Source organism: Crinia signifera, chromosome 9, assembly GCF_055691185.1.
Source record: "Crinia signifera chromosome 9, ASM5569118v1, whole genome shotgun sequence".
Taxonomy (NCBI): Eukaryota; Metazoa; Chordata; class Amphibia; order Anura; family Myobatrachidae; genus Crinia; species Crinia signifera.
This window is the reverse complement of record NC_139225.1, coordinates 40,051,145-40,070,098: the sequence shown is the minus strand read 5'-3', so window position 1 is coordinate 40,070,098 and position 18,954 is coordinate 40,051,145. Positions and strand designations below refer to the sequence as shown.

Below are 18,954 nucleotides of genomic sequence, written 5' to 3'. Positions count from 1 at the left end.
GATCCTGGTGTTTGACAAGCCAAAGCCAGTGGTAACTGACCATGACTCTAACAGGACATGCTGTAATCCAAAATTTACTCAGATGTCCAATGCTTACTCCGCTGATCCAGTGCTGCCTCCTTGGATGCAGCGGTGGATCACAGAAGCCGCCAAAGGGTCTTGGAATCGGGTTTGTTATCTCAGGATGGGTGAGCAAGTTACAAAGTATAGGTGTGTATCGGCACTGTGATCAGAACATACGATTTGTGTAGTGTCGTATTGAAAGTGTGGTTGACTGTGTACCCAACAACTAAAGCCAGAAATAAAACAAAGATTTTATATAAATTCAAATACACATTCCATACAGAATTTCCTGTACAATACATAGTCATTAAATTCATATGCACAGAGCTAAAACAGGCCAAGCGCTTAGGAGGACTAGATAAAGAAGTCATGAACAAAGAGAAGGGCACAGGGTCTCTGAGAGAGATGTAACAGTCATTTATTGTGGTTAGAAATGATCCCAAATCACACCCTGGGAGATTTGTAGGAAGGTTCGGGGGGGGGGGGGGGGGGGGGGGGGGTGTGAGTGTGGTGTTACAGATGAAGGTCCAGTTTAGACAATACTGTTTTACAACCTTTATCAGAGAATATCTTATTTTCTTTTGGGAAATAAGTCATCTCCTTGGCCACCTGTGATACCAGCTCTTCGTCTACTCTCAGCCCACGTTCTCTTAGTTCCGCCATAATGCATTTTTTCACGTGGCTGTTCTCCAGTGGCAGGAAGGGGATTAAGAAGTCAATTAGGTTCTTCTCAATCAGACTGCTGTGCCAGAATCCACCTGAAGAAATAAAAAACAGACTTCATAATACTGGAAAGATCTGGTGTTACCTAGTCTGCTACAATGACTGCAGCAAAACAGGTGTGGTGTGACTGTTAATAAATAAATCTTCTAGGACAGTTATTTATATAGTGCACACATATACCGCAGCGCTTTACAGAGAATAATTGAACATTCAGTCCCTGCCCCAGTGGAGCTTACAATCTATATTTCCTACCACATGTACACACAGACATTCTAGGGTTAATTTTGTTGGAAGCCAATTGACCTACCAGTATATTTTTGGATTGTGGGAGGAAACCAGAGTATCCTGAGGAAACCCACGCAAGTGCGGGGAGAATATACAAACTCCGCACAATTATGGCCATGGTGGGAATTGAACGCGTGACCTCAGTGCTGTGAGACAGTAATGCTAACCATTACACCATCCGTGCCTAGTGGTGTTGATGCTAGGGTTGGTTGTACCCAGGAATAGAGGTTTGCATGTGTTTGTTTTATTGCGGGCACCACTTCTTTAGGGAAACAATCACTGGTGCCAGCTGGCTAGGTCTGGTGGAATAATTGCAGATATACCCTCTATGGTTCCATTTACCCTGCCTGTTCAAACACAGTGCTGGTAATGCTGGCATATTTATAATGGGTGCTGTGTGTACAATGCACACAGACCCCTTGCCCTCCAGAGTCCAGTGTTGGCAGCAGTAATGTTTCTATAGCGTTACTGCTGCTGACTGCTTATGTAATAATAGCCAGGGGGGACTACCATACTGCATATATACTAACCCTGGCTGGTCAAGCATAGTGCTGGTAACACATGGAACCCATGACCTCAGTGCCAACACTTATACTGTCCATTTGGGCAGTATTAGCATTGCCTCACATTACTGGTATGATTCCCACCATGGCCCTAACTGTGCAGAGTTTGTATACACCCCGTGCTTGCATAGGTTTCCTCCCACAATCCAAAAACATTTGGCGTCCAGCGAAAAACCGCTGCTTTGTGAGTCAACCAGAACCAGGGCTTGAGTGTAGTGAAGAAATGGGGGGAACCCCAATCTCTTTGTCCTCTCAGGATTGTTAGAGCTGGTTATGTTCTATTGCATTACTCCCTTATTTCCAGGTAACATGTTGAAAACATGCAGGAATGCCGGTGATTTGTGTTTAATTTTCCACAGCAAAACATCAAAAGGCTACAAACATAGCCTCAAACTTGCAACCTATTAAATTAGGTGACATTTAAAGTTTAAACCAAAGTTGCTGGAAAGGCCTATGGCACTGGTACCTGGGCACTCGCCAACGAGTCTGCCTATTACAAAATGAATGATGTTTATGAGGAAGACCTCCTAAGTTGTACTTCATGCAGGTCTCGGCTGTGGAGCTTCTAAGACGCCCCACTCCACACTTTCCCTTGAGTGGTTAGAAAGTGGGTATGTGGCAGTGTGGGGATGTGTAGAGGAGCAGTAGCCTCCAATTTTGCTTAGGGAAGCCTCACAATGGCCCTCATCAGGATTGTCAACTTTGTGATTGGGATTTACTTCTGATTATTCTGATTTTATTAAGAAACACAGACAGGGTTTCAAATATGTACTGCTTACGTCATGTCCTGCCACAGCATTTCATCGTGCTTAGGTCTGGCCTGCGAGAAGGCCAATCCAAAACTTTAATGTACCATCTTTATGGCCATTCAGCCATAGACATGCTTGTGTGTTTTGGAACATGTGTGTTTTCAAATAATGATAGCACAATGCTTTACCTCGCGGATCAATGACCAGGTGTTCTCGTACGCGTTTCACTAATACAGAGCATAATTCATGTTCAATAAGTCACCCAAGTGCTGAGGTAGCAAATCATCCCCACATCATCACACTACCACCATTATGTCTAACTGTCGTTTGATGTTTTAATGTGGAATGCTGTCTCTGCTTTGGTACACCATGTAAAACAGCAGAGGAACTAGCAATGGTGCATGGCATTGTGGCCTGCCATAGGGTAGTTTGCCCAAAGCTGGAGGCATTATAAAGGGAGGGGGGTTCATATGGAACAACCTTTCTATATGATCCGGGACATGGATCAGAACAGTAAAGACCATACTGGAAGGCTGTAATCTCACTGTTCCGACCTCCCTGGTGACTGCTGTCACGTACAACCAGGGCTGTATTAAAAGACTAATGGGCCTGGTGCTGAAAACGTTTATTGCCCTATTATGAAAAGTGGCGTTGAGGCCAATGCTATGTAGGCATGTTGAACCCATACACCATTTATACACCGTTAACTGTGGAGTTTGTCCATCCGCCCTGTGCTTGCGTGGGTTTCCTCCTGGTACTCCAGTTTCTTCCGACAATCCAAAAATAAAGTGGTAGGTTAATTGGCTCCCAGCAAAATTAACCCTAGAATCTCTGTGTGTATGTAGGGAATATAGATTGTAAGCTCCACTGGCACAGGGACTAATGTGAATGTTTAACTATTCTCTGTACAGTGCTGCAGAATATGTGTGCGCTATATGCATATCTGGTAATAAATAAATACTCTATAAGCCCCAGTGTCTCCCTAAATATATAAAAGTACATAAATTGCATAGATGTCTAAAATAAAAATGCAATTTTAATACTTATGATTTATTACCAACCATGTGGCCAGCTGGTGCCTGGTGATCATTATGATGGGCCTATTAATGGGGGTTATTCTAGTTCATTCTTTCTTAGATGGACAAAACCATGTGCACTGCGGGTGGGGCAGATGTAACTTGTGCAGAGAGAATTAGATTTGGGTGGGGTTTTTCTTCAAAGTGAGATCTATATTGCAGTGTAAAATCATGCAGTCAGTATTTACCCTGCACAGAAACAAAATAACTCACCCAAATCTAATTCTCTCTGCACATGTTACATCTGCCCCCCTGCAGTGCACATGGTTTTGTCCATCTAAGAAGTATTTTGTCAGAAAGAATGAACTAGAATAAACCCCAATGTGTGGATGGTTTATGTAGAATACTTTTGGCAGTGATGTGGGAGCACCAGATAGTTTCCCTACATCGATGGCACAGCAAAACTACATTTTTAATTTATTTTTCTCTGACACCCGTGAAGCCCCACCCCCATGTTTTGAGTTGGTAAAAGAAAAGGGATAACCATTGATGGGTGAAGCCATCTTTGATCATCAATAGCATAATATGCGGTCATCGATGGTTGTTTGCAACAACATCACCATTGATGTTGACCGCAATGATGGCTGTCCCTAGTGTTGACTTGGCTGACCAGGCAGGATATTCTCTTGACCATCAATGTTTCCTCTTTCTGTGGAATCATTTACACTGACCTTTTAAGGAAGAGAAGCCTGCAGTAGTATTTTTGGGGGGGAGGGGGCTACTATTTCAATTTACATTGAATATATAACTCTATGGGGTATAATAAACTAAAGTCTGATCCATTCCAACATTCTTTTGTCAGAATGGATCCGACTTGGGCTATTCGATTAGCAGCCAATTCCGACTTTTCTGATTTGGCTGTTGCTGCTCACGCAGCCTGCGCCTGGGACCAGGTGAGCGACGGAGAAGGTGGGACAGCACCGGGTGAGCTGCTCTTTGCGGCCCAGCAGCGGGACAGCTGACCAATGCAGGAGGCGGGCCGGAGGACAGATCCGAATTGAGATTGCCAAAAAGCAGGTGGATTGGTGGCTATTCCGCCAATCCACCTGTCGGGGGGAAATAAAAAAGCTTATTGAATAGGTCCGAACCCCTTCCAGCCTATTCAAGTCAGAAACTGCTGTCTTTCCTACAAGACAGCGGGTTCGACAGCAATTGAATATACCCCATAGTATCTATACAATACGGTACCCTTCTGTAACCAGAAATAACTTTGCAACCCTTTCCCAGAACGAGCGAGTCACTGGCCATTTTGCAAGTTGAATGACAGGAAGCCAGCATTTGGGGGTGGTAACAGGCTGTTTTCTGGGCATGTCAGGGAAAAAGTGAATGCGGAGAAGTCATGTGACGTCAGCTCTGGCCCCGATCAGCCTGTTTCTATCACAACCGCCAAATAACTCCTGGGTTACCCACAGACTGCACGTACAGGAAAAATCATTCCATGTTGAGTGGCTTGCGTATGGATTTGCTACTAATCACTGATTGTTGTAACCTTTGCAAGCCTTGCACAGGGCGGGATTTCACTGAAATTAGTAGTCCAACAATTAGGTCTGAATAACCCTCAATATCAGCACACCAAAGTTGTGCAGCTTTCAATGTTTTGGAACCACTGACCAAAATGCAGCATGAAATGACTCACTGTTTTTGCTGTTAAATAATTCTAAGGAGAGCAGAGACTCCATATGCTGTAACTGTAAATCCTCTCTCCTCTTCCCCAACTTCCAGTTTTCTAGCACCTCTCTGTTGATCACATCACCTCCTGCATTGCTAAAAGGAAACAGATTAGAAAACACTTTATAGAAGCATACTAACCCGCTCTGTGTGCAAATTCAAAGATTTCAGGTAGTCCCCACCCCCAGAATAGCGGATCTCCCGCATCCCCCCCCAACTTCTTAGTGAAGTGTACAGGATGTGGGAGAAAACAATGGGAATTGTGGCTCCATTTTGAGGGCGGCTAAGTTATGTGTATTTTTGTCGTTAAGCCCCGTCCTTGTCTAATGTCTGCCGCTATAGGGGCTGAGTCTAATGACACCCTATGGGGACGACTCAGGATCACTCTGTAAGATCTGAATTCGGCCCCAGCCCCGATGGTTGGGGTTTGCGCATTTCTGCAATGACTTCCGGGGGGTGGGCGGCTGAGGTCACATGACTTCAGGGAGTGCCCGCCCCCTCTTTGACGGACTCCAACAGAATTTTAAGTTTGTTTAGACTGATTTTATTTCCAAGAGAAATCATTCGATGGTCGGCGGCCATCAAATGATTTCTCTCACCTTTGTCTGCGTGGGAAGGGATGTGTTTTCGTACACATCACCTCGCATTAGAGATGGGCGAAATGGATCATTAAGCTGAGCCAGGATCCGCCGGATCATTCGGTGAAAAGATACGTATCTTTTAAAAGGGCCCTCGGCTCGCTTAAAAACAAAAAAAAAGGTGGAATGTACATGACCGAGTAAAAACACTGATCGATGGCTGGGTGCAGAATCGCCATCAATGGCAACCATCGATGGGGTCTGCACCGATGGCCATCCCTGGCAGCAACAGCTAATCTTTCTATCACTTGTAGTCAGAGCACTGTACTCAGTTCTCCAGAGGTAGTACATCTCAGCTGCCACAGGTGCTGCAGCACTGAGATCAGGAAAATGCATTGTAAACTGAAACGGATCACCTTTTTGGGATCGGCGGCTCATTCGTTCTTGGGTGGGATCCGTTTAAAAGAACCGGTTCGTTCGCGAACGACCCATCTCTACCTCGCATTGTACCGAGAGTATTAGGCGGGGGGGGGGGGGATTTGGCTGTACGGCTCTCTGCAGTGGTATGGTTGTGTTCTGACACCATTCCGGTACTGGATCAGCTACTGAACGGCTGATATAGTTGACCGTTCCAGTACAGGCTATTTGTAGTTGTATGGGCTGGTTCTGGCACTATTCCTTGGCCGAAATGGCTCCAAAGTGGTATAGGCCCATTCCGGTAACAAAACTACTGAAGTGGCATGGGTACCATTCGGCCTTGGAAACAGCTATATGAAGTGGTAGGGACACGTGCAGGTACAATTCCAGCGCTGTAACAGCTGTCCGAAGTGGCATAGACCTGTTCCGGAACCATTCCAGTGCTGGAACAGTTATTTGCAGTTGTATGGACCCATTTAGGCACAATTCTGCAGCCAGAAACTTATATCTGAAGTGGCATAGACCTGTTCCGGTGCCAGAACGGCTTTCTGTTATTGATCAGTCAGAAAAAGAAAAGGAACCGTGGGGGCACTCAGTAGAATATAATGTATTAAAATGTGGCTTTTATTCAAACAAATTAAAATGATTTTTAGACATAAAACAAATAGACATCCATCTCTGGATTGATGGTGCGTGTTGTAGAAGGCATTCATTGCAACATCATTCAATTGTAACCCGTTGTGCTCTTCTGCTTATCTCCTGTATAATTTTTATTTTTATAATAAATACTTATTATACACCAACAATTCAGGTGAGTGTGTGGTAAATAAGTATTCAATAAGTGACAGGATTTCCTATTACTTCTGTCCTGTCTGAGACCTTCTAATTGCAGGTGCTGTTATTTGCACAGCCTGGCGGATATTCCCTTTTTGAACTAGTTTACTGTAATCTGCAGCTGTAATACAGAAGTATTCAAATCATGTAGATAATTACAGTCATATTATCCTAATTGGAGACCACTTCAGGTAAGTGTGTGCAATTGATCTCAAATGGCTCCTGACTTTATATGTTCAAAATGCAATATTTACACAGTATTGTTAGACATTAGTATGTAATCGCATATATCACCTATACATGCAGGAATTGCGTCCGCTGCTCTGCATTGGGGAAGATCGGTATTGTTGCGATATCTCCCAACAGTCTTTGGGCCAGATTCTCTAAGCTTCAAAAGTGATAAAATAGAAAGTGATAAGCAGCCAGCCAATCAGCTCCTGCCTGACATTTTTCAAACACAGTCTGTGACATGGCAGGGAGGAGCTGATTGGCTGGCTGTTTATCACTCTCCATTTTATCACTTTTGAAGCTTAGATAATCTGGCCCTTTGTGTCCTTGTGTATCAAACACAGATCCGTATGTGACCGAATTATGGCATAAATGAATACAGTGCTTTTTCCTAATTGGTTGTAACAAAAGATAAATATTGATACTTAAGTGTATTAGTACCCGGTACTCCCTAACTGTTGGTTGTCAGCAAGTTAGTATGTGACCATAGGTAGGTAGAGTACATAATCACTGTTATTATAGGAGAAAAATTGCCTCAAGCAGGTATCTCTACCTTCTGCGGTCATGCAGTCTTGCTGTGCATCCAGAGTACCTGCAATACCGGTTCTTCCTGCAGCAGTGTGTCAGGGGAGACACTAGTAGGTGTGTGATATACAAGGACACAAATGGCGAGATGCAGTAAGCTTCCTAAGTGATAAAATCGAGAGTGATAAACAGCCACCCAATCAGCTCCTACCTGCTATGTCACAGACTGTGTTTGTGTTTGAAAAATGTCAGGCAGGAGTTGATTGGTTAGTTGTTTATCAATCTCCATTTTATCACTTATGAAGCTTAGTGCATCTGGCCCAATGACTGTTGGAGATATTGCAGAGCAGCGGATGCAATTCCTGCATGTATAGGTGATATATGCGATTACATACTAACAATACTGTGTAAATATTGCGTTTTGACCATATAAAGTCAGGAGCCGTTTGAGATCAATTGCAAACGCTTATCTAAGTGGTCTCCAATTAAGATAATAAGACTAATTATCTACATGATTTGAATACTTATGTATTACAGCTGCCGATTACAGTAAACTAATGGGCCCTACACACATGCCGATGTGTGTAGGGAGACCTAGCTATGCAAGGTCGGGCTGTTCTGCTCCTCTGTCGCTCAGCAAACAGAGCTGACAGCCCACACACAGAGCGAGCGGTCAGCTCTGTGTGCTGAGCGAGCGGACATCTCCAGTGTTCTCCGGTGAGAGAACCCTGGCGATGCCAATATTGATGGACACTGTTCATCAATCTCGGCCAGCAATGGGGATGCGCATTGCTGTCGCTGTAGCCCCTACACACACACCGATGTAGAGGCATTTTCTAAGCGACTTTGGCAAACTAAGCAAAGTCGCTTAGAAAATGCCTTCAAATCGGCAGGTGTGTAGGCCGTATAATTGTGAATTAATATATATTTTTGTTTTTGTACTTAAAGCGGCGGGGTCACACGTACCCTGTACAATCTGCCAGATACCGCTGCATTCGGATGGGGAAAACATTTAAAAATCTGTTGGAGTATTTGTAACTGCTTTTTCCAACTGACGTAACAGCAGGATAGCTGCCCATGTGTGCAGTAGATATGTAAAGAGTACAAGTGTATAAAGTTATGAACAGACATTGGGGCAGATGTATTAAGCCTTAACAAGAGATAAATGCAAGTGTGATAAGGAGAGATAAACGTCCAGCCAATCACCTGCTAACTGCCATGTTACAGGCTGTGTTTGAAAAAAGTCAGTAAGGAGCTGATTGGCTGGACGATTATCTCTCCTTATCACACTTGCATTTATCTCTTGTTAAGGCTTAATACATCTGCCCCACGGTATCCTTTGTGAGATCCATTTGGTTACAGATTTTAATACCATTTTTTATCTGTTTACATTAATAAAAGGGTGTGATACAATTTTAGAAACAAGATAGGAAGCTAACCTAAGCTTGTATAGCTATAAGAAATTGTCCTCAACCCTAAATTCAAAAAGGGAATATCCGCCAGGCTGTGCAAATAACTGCACCTGCAATTAGAACATCTCAGACAGGACAGAAGTAATAGGAAATCCTGTCACTTATTCAATAAGTTTTTACCACACACTCACCTGAATTGTTGGTGTATAATAAGTCTTTGGCCCTTATTCTGATCTGTGCGGCCGGAGCCGCATACGTTGCTCCGGCCGCACAAACCAATCCCCGCCTACAAGACGGATCGCCACGGCCGTCCGTACGCGGACAGCTGGCGATCCGCATGAAAATGGTGGGGCGTACGCCTCCACCATGGTGGGAGCTGCCCCCTGCATTCGATGGTCGACGACCATCGAAGGCAGGGCCGCACGCTCCCCCCGCTCATGCAAGCTTAGACCACACGGACAATCGTCCGTGTGAAAGCTTGTATGGGGGTGGAGAGCTGACATCCGGCGATGTCAGCTTTCCGCCCCCATCACTGGCGTCATAGCCTAATTACCATGCATACGCCCCGCGTTTGCATGGGAACGCCCATGAAACGCGGGGCGTATGCATAGGGAAATGAGGCTATTAAGCCCCTCACGCCCCCTTTGCGGCGTATAAAATTTGTGTGCGGCGATTTCGCCTGCACATGCGCAGAGTGACCTCTGCGCATGTGCAGAGTGAAAACATCGGCGGTACGGCCGCACACGGGCCGTACCGCCTAGTTCAGAATAAGGGCCTTTATTATAAAAACTAGATACTTATGTTAGTTGGCAGCCCACTATAGTTAGTACGCTCATACGCCCACTATCCATGTCGGCATGGAGTTGATTTTATATAGTGTGGCGAGTCCGAAGCGTGGCGAGCGGACACGTAAAACTAAGCAAATAGCTTAGTGGGCGCCCAACTAACATATAAGTACCAAAAACTAAAAATGCTGCAGGAGATAAGCAGAAGAGCACACCGGGATACAATTTACTGGTGTTGCTACGAATGCCTTCTACAACACGCAGAGATGGATGTCTATATGTTTTATGTCTAAAAATCATTTTAAATTGTTTGAATAAAAGCTACATTTTAAATTGAATACATTACATTCTACTGGGTGCCCCCACAAAAAGAGTCTTCTCTTTCTTTTTCTGTTTGCATCGCATAACAGATTCTGGGGAGCACCGCCCACTAGATAATACTTACCACTCAGGTGATGCAATACATAGACTGGGAATTAATTATTTGTTTTCCCCTTATTTCTATCCATCCTCCCTTGGATATTCTTATAGTAAGGGAAGGATCCAGTGCGAGTTTTACCCCCCCTATCCTTTGTTACTGATCAGTTCCGGTACTATTCTGACTCCGGAAAAGGCCATCTAAAGTGTTGTTGATCTGTTCCAGTACTACTCTGGTGTCAGAAAGGCTATCTAAAGTGGTATGAACCCGTTCTGGCACTAGAACACTTGTATTAACCCCTTCATGACAGAGCCAGTTTGTGCCTTCATGACAGAGCCCTTTTTTTCAAATCTGACATGTCTCACTTAAGTGGGGATAACTTTTTTTTGCTTTTACTTATCCCAGTGATTTTGAAATTGTTTTCTCGTGACACATTGTACTTCAAGTTAGTGGTAAATTTTGGTCGATACAGTCTGTGTTTTTTTGTGAAAAATACCAAAATATCGTGAAAAAATGGAAAATTTAGCAATATGCAAAATGTCACATTTTCTGCTTGTGAGACAAATAATCATACCACTCAAAATAGTTAATAACTAACAAAGACCATATGTCTACTTTATGTTGCAATCATTATTTCCACCCCCTTTTCATTTTTTTGGACACTAGGAGGCTTCAAATATGACTAGCAAATTCTCAAATTTTCAAGAAAATTTCAAACACTGATTTTTTTAGGGACCAGTTCAGTTCTGATGTGACTTTGAGGGACTTGTATGTGAGACACCCCCATAAATGATGCCATTTCAAAAACTGCACCCCTCACAGTATTCAAAACAGCATTTTGGAAGTTTGTTAACCCTTTAGGTGTTTCACAGGAATTAAAACAAAGTGTAGGTGAAATTTCAAAATTTCTTTTTTTTTGCAGAGTTTCAATTTTAATACATTTTTCTAACGAATACAGTAGATTTTACTAGAGAAATGTGACTAAAAATTGATTCCCCCAATTCTTTTGTTTTCAAAAATATCCTATATGTGGCCCTAGTGTGCACGTTGACCAAACCACAGGCTTCATAATAGAAGGAGCACCTACTTGATTTTGGAGCCTCCTTTTTATGAGATTTTTTTTTAGGCACCATGTAGGTTTCTAGGCACCATAAGTGCTAAAAGTTAGGAACCTCCCCCACAAGTCACCCCATTTTGCAATCTACACCCCTCAGGGAATTCATCTAGGGGTATAGTGTACATTTCAAACCCCCAGGGGTTTCACCAATTTTGGTACAACTGGGATGTGAAAATGAAAAATTACATTTTTTTTACACAAACATGCAGTTCTGGCTCAAAATTTTTCATTTTCACAAGGAATGAAGGAGACAAAGCACCCCAAATTCTGTGCCCCAATTTCTCCCGAGTACGGCAATGCCTCACATGTGACCAAAAAATACCAGTTGGGTGCATGGCAGGACTCAGAAGGGAAGGAGTGATTTTTGGATTTTGCAGCAAAGATTTTGGTGGAATGAATGGTGGGTACTATGTTGCATTAGCAAGACTCCCAAAGCACCAATACAGTGGAACCCCCCCACAAGTCACCCCATTTTGCAAAGTACACCCCTCAGGGAATTCATCTAGGGGTATAGTGTACATTTCAAACCCCCAGGGGTTTCACCAATTTTGATACAACTGGGATGTGAAAATGGAAAATTACATTTTTTTACACAAACATGCAGTTCTGGCTCAAAATTTTTCATTTTCACAAGGAATGAAGGAGACAAAGCACCCCAAAATCTGTGCCCCAATTTCTCCCGAGTACGGCAATGCCTCACATGTGGCCAAAAAATACCAGTTGGGTGCATGGCAGGACTTAGAAGGGAAGGAGTGATTTTTTGGATTTTGCAGCTCAGATTCTGGTGGAATTTTGGTGGGTGCTATGTCGCATTAGCAAGACCCCCCAAGCACCAATACAGTGGAACCCCCCCACAAGTGACCCCATTTTGCAAACTACACCCCTCAGGGAATTCATCTAGGGGTATAGTGTACATTTCAAACCCCCAGGGGTTTCACCAATTTTGGTACAACTGGGATGTGAAAATGGAAAATTACATTTTTTTACACAAACATGCAGTTCTGGCTCAAAATTTTTCATTTTCACAAGGAATGAAGGAGACAAAGCACCCCAAAATCTGTGCCCCAATTTCTCCCGAGTACGGCAATGCCTCACATGTGACCAAAAAATACCAGTTGGGTGCATGGCAGGACTTAGAAGGGAAGGAGTGATTTTTGGATTTTGCAGCTCAGATTCTGGTGGAATTTTGGTGGGTGCTATGTCGCATTAGCAAGACCCCCCAAGCACCAATACAGTGGAACCCCCCCACAAGTGACCCCATTTTGCAAACTACACCCCTCAGGGAATTCATCTAGGGGTATAGTGTACATTTCAAACCCCCAGGGGTTTCACCAATTTTGGTACAACTGGGATGTGAAAATGGAAAATTACATTTTTTTACACAAACATGCAGTTCTGGCTCAAAATTTTTCATTTTCACAAGGAATGAAGGAGACAAAGCACCCCAAAATCTGTGCCCCAATTTCTCCCGAGTACGGCAATGCCTCACATGTGGCCAAAAAATACCAGTTGGGTGCATGGCAGGACTTAGAAGGGAAGGAGTGATTTTTGGATTTTGCAGCTCAGATTCTGGTGGAATTTTGGTGGGTGCTATGTCGCATTAGCAAGACCCCCCAAGCACCAATACAGTGGAACCCCCCCCACAAGTGACCCCATTTTGCAAACTACACCCCTCAGGGAATTCATCTAGGGGTATAGTGTACATTTCAAACCCCCAGGGGTTTCACCAATTTTGGTACAACTGGGATGTGAAAATGGAAAATTACATTTTTTTACACAAACATGCAGTTCTGGCTCAAAATTTTTCATTTTCACAAGGAATGAAGGAGACAAAGCACCCCAAAATCTGTGCCCCAATTTCTCCCGAGTACGGCAATGCCTCACATGTGACCAAAAAATACCAGTTGGGTGCATGGCAGGACTTAGAAGGGAAGGAGTGATTTTTGGATTTTGCAGCTCAGATTCTGGTGGAATTTTGGTGGGTGCTATGTCGCATTAGCAAGACCCCCCAAGCACCAATACAGTGGAACCCCCCCACAAGTGACCCCATTTTGCAAACTACACCCCTCAGGGAATTCATCTAGGGGTATAGTGTACATTTCAAACCCCCAGGGGTTTCACCAATTTTGGTACAACTGGGATGTGAAAATGGAAAATTACATTTTTTTACACAAACATGCAGTTCTGGCTCAAAATTTTTCATTTTCACAAGGAATGAAGGAGACAAAGCACCCCAAAATCTGTGCCCCAATTTCTCCCGAGTACGGCAATGCCTCACATGTGACCAAAAAATACCAGTTGGGTGCATGGCAGGACTTAGAAGGGAAGGAGTGATTTTTGGATTTTGCAGCTCAGATTCTGGTGGAATTTTGGTGGGTGCTATGTCGCATTAGCAAGACCCCCCAAGCACCAATACAGTGGAACCCCCCCACAAGTGACCCCATTTTGCAAACTACACCCCTCAGGGAATTCATCTAGGGGTATAGTGTACATTTCAAACCCCCAGGGGTTTCACCAATTTTGGTACAACTGGGATGTGAAAATGGAAAATTACATTTTTTTACACAAACATGCAGTTCTGGCTCAAAATTTTTCATTTTCACAAGGAATGAAGGAGACAAAGCACCCCAAAATCTGTGCCCCCATTTCTCCAGAGTACGGCAATGCCTCACATGTGACCAAAAAATACCAGTTGGGTGCATGGCAGGACTCAGAAGGGAAGGAGTGATTTTTGGATTTTGGAGCACAGATTTTGGTGGAATGAATGGTGGGTGCTATGTTGCATTACCAATACAGTGGAACCCCCCCACAAGTGACCCCATTTTGCAAACTACACCCCTCAGAGAATTCATCTAGGGGTATAGTGTACATTTCAAACCCCCAGGGGTTTCATCAATTTTGGTACAACTGGGCAGTGAAAATGAAAAAAATACATTTTTTTACACAAAAATGTACTTCTGGCTCAAAATTTTTCATTTTCACAAGGAATGAAGGAGACAAAGCACCCCAAAATCTGTGCCCCCATTTCTCCAGAGTACGGCAATGCCTCACATGTGACCAAAAAATACCAGTTGGGTGCATGGCAGGACTCAGAAGGGAAGGAGTGATTTTTGGATTTTGGAGCACAGATTTTGGTGGAATGAATGGTGGGTGCTATGTTGCATTACCAATACAGTGGAACCCCCCCACAAGTGACCCCCATTTTGCAAACTACACCCCTCAGGGAATTCATCTAGGGGTATAGTGTACATTTCAAACCCCCAGGGGTTTCATCAATTTTGGTACAACTGGGCAGTGAAAATGAAAAAAATACATTTTTTTACACAAAAATGTACTTCTGGCTCAAAATTTTTCATTTTCACAAGGAATGAAGGAGACAAAGCACCCCAAAATCTGTGCCCCCATTTCTCCAGAGTACGGCAATGCCTCACATGTGACCAAAAAATACCAGTTGGGTGCATGGCAGGACTCAGAAGGGAAGGAGTGATTTTTGGATTTTGGAGCACAGATTTTGGTGGAATGAATGGTGGGTGCTATGTTGCATTACCAATACAGTGGAACCCCCCCACAAGTGACCCCATTTTGCAAACTACACCCCTCAGGGAATTCATCTAGGGGTATAGTGTACATTTCAAACCCCCAGGGGTTTCATCAATTTTGGTACAACTGGGCAGTGAAAATGAAAAAAATACATTTTTTTACACAAAAATGTACTTCTGGCTCAAAATTTTTCATTTTCACAAGGAATGAAGGAGACAAAGCACCCCAAAATCTGTGCCCCCATTTCTCCAGAGTACGGCAATGCCTCACATGTGACCAAAAATACCAGTTGGGTGCATGGCAGGACTCAGAAGGGAATGAGTGATTTTTGGATTTTGCAGCTCAGATTCTGGTGGAATGAATGGTGGGTGCTATGTGGCATTAGCAAGACCCCCGAAGCACGGTGAAATGATGAACCTAATAATCCATAGATGTGTGGTATATTTTGAAACACTCCTTTATACATAGGCCGGGTTTGTCGGGGCAAGTTTCACAGTGGAAAATAGTATCCTTTCTTATTCCCTTTTTATAGCAAACTTTGCACCTTTTTTGTGTCCTGCCCTTTCTTGCAGTGGAGGGGGTTTCGTTGGGAAAATGCTGCCCTGGTACAATACGGGGGCCAGTACTAGAAGTACTGGGGCCCTCTGCCTGCTGATTCCCAAATATTAGGCTCTTTATGACTTCCTCTTGAAAGTGCATAAATGTCCCCCTCTGGCCGGTAGAACGGAATAGCACGTAAGCGTTATACAGTGCCATCTGGATGATATACACGGCCAGCTTCTTGTACCAGATATTTGTTTTCCGCAGGGCACTGTACGGCTTCAGTACCTGATCTGAAAGATCCACTCCGCCCATGTACTTATTGTAATCTAGGATACAATTTGGTTTTGAGGTGTGGGTACTGGTACCTCGTACAGGGATGGAGGTGGTACTGTCTCCATGAATTGTTGTCAGTATAAGGACATCCCTCTTGTCCTTATATTTGACCAACAACATATTTTCGGTGCATATTCCCCTGCTTTCACCCCTTCTCATTACTTGGGCAATGTGCGTTTTGGGGAGGCCTCTTTGGTTCTTGCGCACAGTACCGCAAGCTGCTGTACCTCTTGAACCAAGGGCCTTAAACAGGGGGATGCTGGTGTAAAAGTTATCCACATAGAGGTGATAACCCTTATCCAGGAAGGGGTGCATTAAATCCCAGACAATTTTTCCACTAACACCTACGAGGGAGGGGGGGCATTCTGGTGGTTCAATTCTTGAATCCTTCCCTTCATATACCCTAAACTTGTGGGTGTACCCTGTGGTGCTTTCACACAGCTTATACATTTTTATGCCATACCTTGCCCTCTTACTGGGAAGGTACTGGCGGAATTTAACCCTTCCTTTAAAATGTATAAGGGACTCGTCGATACTAATACATTTATCAGGGATGTATAGCTCTGCAAATTTGGCACTGAAATGATCAATGACCGGCCTGACTTTGAATAGCCTGTCAAAGGTGGGATCATCTCTGGGTGGGCACTGTGCATTATCGGTGTAATGTATAAATTTATGGATTGCCTCAAAACGAGCCCGGGGCATGGCCATACGGTGAAATGGGGTGCTGTACAGAACATCTGTACTCCAATATTGCCTAATTTGTGGCTTTTTTACTATGCCCATGTGTAACACCAGACCCCAAAACGTCATCATCTCTACTGCATCTACAGGGGTCCACCTAGCAAATGATGACGTGGGGTTTTGAGCAATAAACTGCTGGGCATATAAATTAGTTTGGTCCACCATTAAATTTCTAAAATCATCAGAGAAAAATAATTTGAAAAAGTCAATTTCTCTGAGACCTGTTGAATCAAATTGGATTCCTGGGATGGCCAAAAACTCAGGAACCTGGGGCTCAAAATTGTCTGGTGGTGGGGTCCATACGAGATCAATTATTGGGGGGGGGGGGTCTCAGCTGCTCTACGGGGGCGTCTTTGAGGGGGTCCCTCATCACCAGAGGAGGAAGAAGAGCTTAAGACGAATCCTTCAAATTCCCCGCTTGCCTCACTGGCTGTGTCAGAGTCAGAGGCAAGCATGGCATATGCCTCCTCCACTGAATACATTCTCCTGGATGACTGGGATGACATTTGGGATGCCATTTATATTTTTGTGTTACTGGTAGTGAAATGTTTCAACACGTGTATAGTGTAGGGGGGGGTACAAACTTTATTTCAACCGTAGTGTGTAGTGTGTATGTAGTGCAGAAAAAAAAAATACAAAAAAAAAAAAATTGAAGGGTTAAAAAAAAAAAAATGGAAGGGGTTAAAAAAAAAAATGGAAGGGGTTAAAAAAAAAAAAGGTCGGTACTTGTTTCCTAGCACGGCCACAACGATTTAGATCGTTGTGGTCGTAAGATAAAAAATCGGATCGATCGCATCGCATGCGATTTGGTCGCATACGATGCGACCGATCCGACCGACCGATTTTTCACCCGATTTTTTTTTTTTTTTCACCAGATTTGTTTCAATTGCCCCCCCAAATGTTACTAAGTGGGCTAGACCCCACGATAGACGTCAACCCGAAGCGTGGCGAGCGGCGGCGGTGCGCGTCCTCCGACCTTTTCATTCCCCTACTATCCACTAGGGCGTGGAGTGAGAATAGAATAGTGTGGCGAGCGCAGCGAGCCACCGAGCCCGAAGCGTGGCGAGCGGACGTGTCTAACTTCACAGGTATACGCGTCCCCTCGCGGGGCTCGCTGCGCTCGCCACGCTTCGGGCTCGGTGGCTCGCTGCGCTCGCCACACTATTCTATTCTCACTCCACGCCCTAGTGGATAGTAGGGGAATGAAAAGGTCGGAGGACGCGCACCGCCGCCCCTCGCGGGCTCGCTGCGCTCGCCACGTGGGGTCATGGCGGGCACATAAAAAATGTGAAATGGGTCATATTGGGCCATTTCACCTTTTTTATCATTTTACCCTATGTGAGATGGACTTAATCAAGTCCATCTCATCTTGTGCCATTATAATGGCACAAGACCGACGCGATCCTCCCGATTTCAATGTTAAAAGTTTTTTTAACATTGAAGTCTATGGAAAAATCGGGTCAATCGGTCGGTCGCATCGCGGCCGATTTTAATTGGTCGCGACCGACCGATTGACCCGATTTCTGTCAATCAAAGTGAAAAAATTGTAAAAAATCGGCCACATCGTGAGGATCGTGTCCCTTAATTAAGAGCCACGATCACTCACGATTGTGGCCGTTCTAGGAAACAAGTACCAAAAGGTCCTGCGCCAAAAATTGAGCACAGATGTTGGTCAGTAACGTCCGTCACTGAACAGCGCTCAAAGGCAACAGGAATTTGATAAAAAAAAAAAAAAAAATAGATCAACCCTGTGCCGAAAAAGCTGATCAGTGATGTACGTCACTGATCAGCGCACAGTGGCCACAGGACACACACAAAATCACAGTGTGTGTAAAAAAAAAATTTAAAAAAGACCCCACAGCACTCACAAAAAATAAAAAAAGGTGATCAGTGATGCGACACTGATTACCAGTGAGGGGCAGCAGGTGCACAACCTTTGGTGCAACTGACAGTGCAACTGGCAGCAACTGACAGGTATATATAAAAAAAAAAAACCTCTGTACCCCCAAAAAGTTGCTGATCACCTCAGATATAGTGATCAGCACAAAAGGCGGGGGCAGCAGACACAAAATTTAGCACTCTCTGTCACTATCTCTCTCTATCTCTCTATCTCTCACTATCTATCACTCTATGACACTGCAGCAGCAGCACTGACAGGTATATCTATATATAAAAAAAAACCTGTGCCCCCAAAAAGTTGCTGATCAGTTAATTTATACTGATCAGCACAAAAGGGGGGGCAGCAGTCAGTTATATAAAAAATATATAGCACAATCTGTCACTATCTCTCTATCTCTCTCTCTCTATCTCTCTCTATCTATCTATAGCTCTATCACACTGCAGCAGCACAAAA

General features: G+C 44.0%; 1 protein-coding gene across 2 annotated transcripts in view; it reads right to left on the bottom strand.

Annotated features, from left to right (window-relative positions):
* Window positions 1-565: 565 nt before the first annotated feature.
* Window positions 566-18,954, bottom strand: part of LOC146035468 (torsin-1A-like) — a 34,375-nt gene continuing 15,986 nt past the window's right edge. For both annotated transcript variants that reach the window (XM_083158946.1, XM_083158947.1), the window contains 2 exons: window positions 5,096-5,223; window positions 566-821 (listed from right to left, as the gene is read on the bottom strand). In XM_083158946.1, the coding sequence (XP_083015072.1) occupies window positions 577-821; window positions 5,096-5,223 (373 nt within the window). In that variant the 3' untranslated portion in view covers window positions 566-576. The remainder of the gene's footprint in view (window positions 822-5,095; window positions 5,224-18,954) is intronic.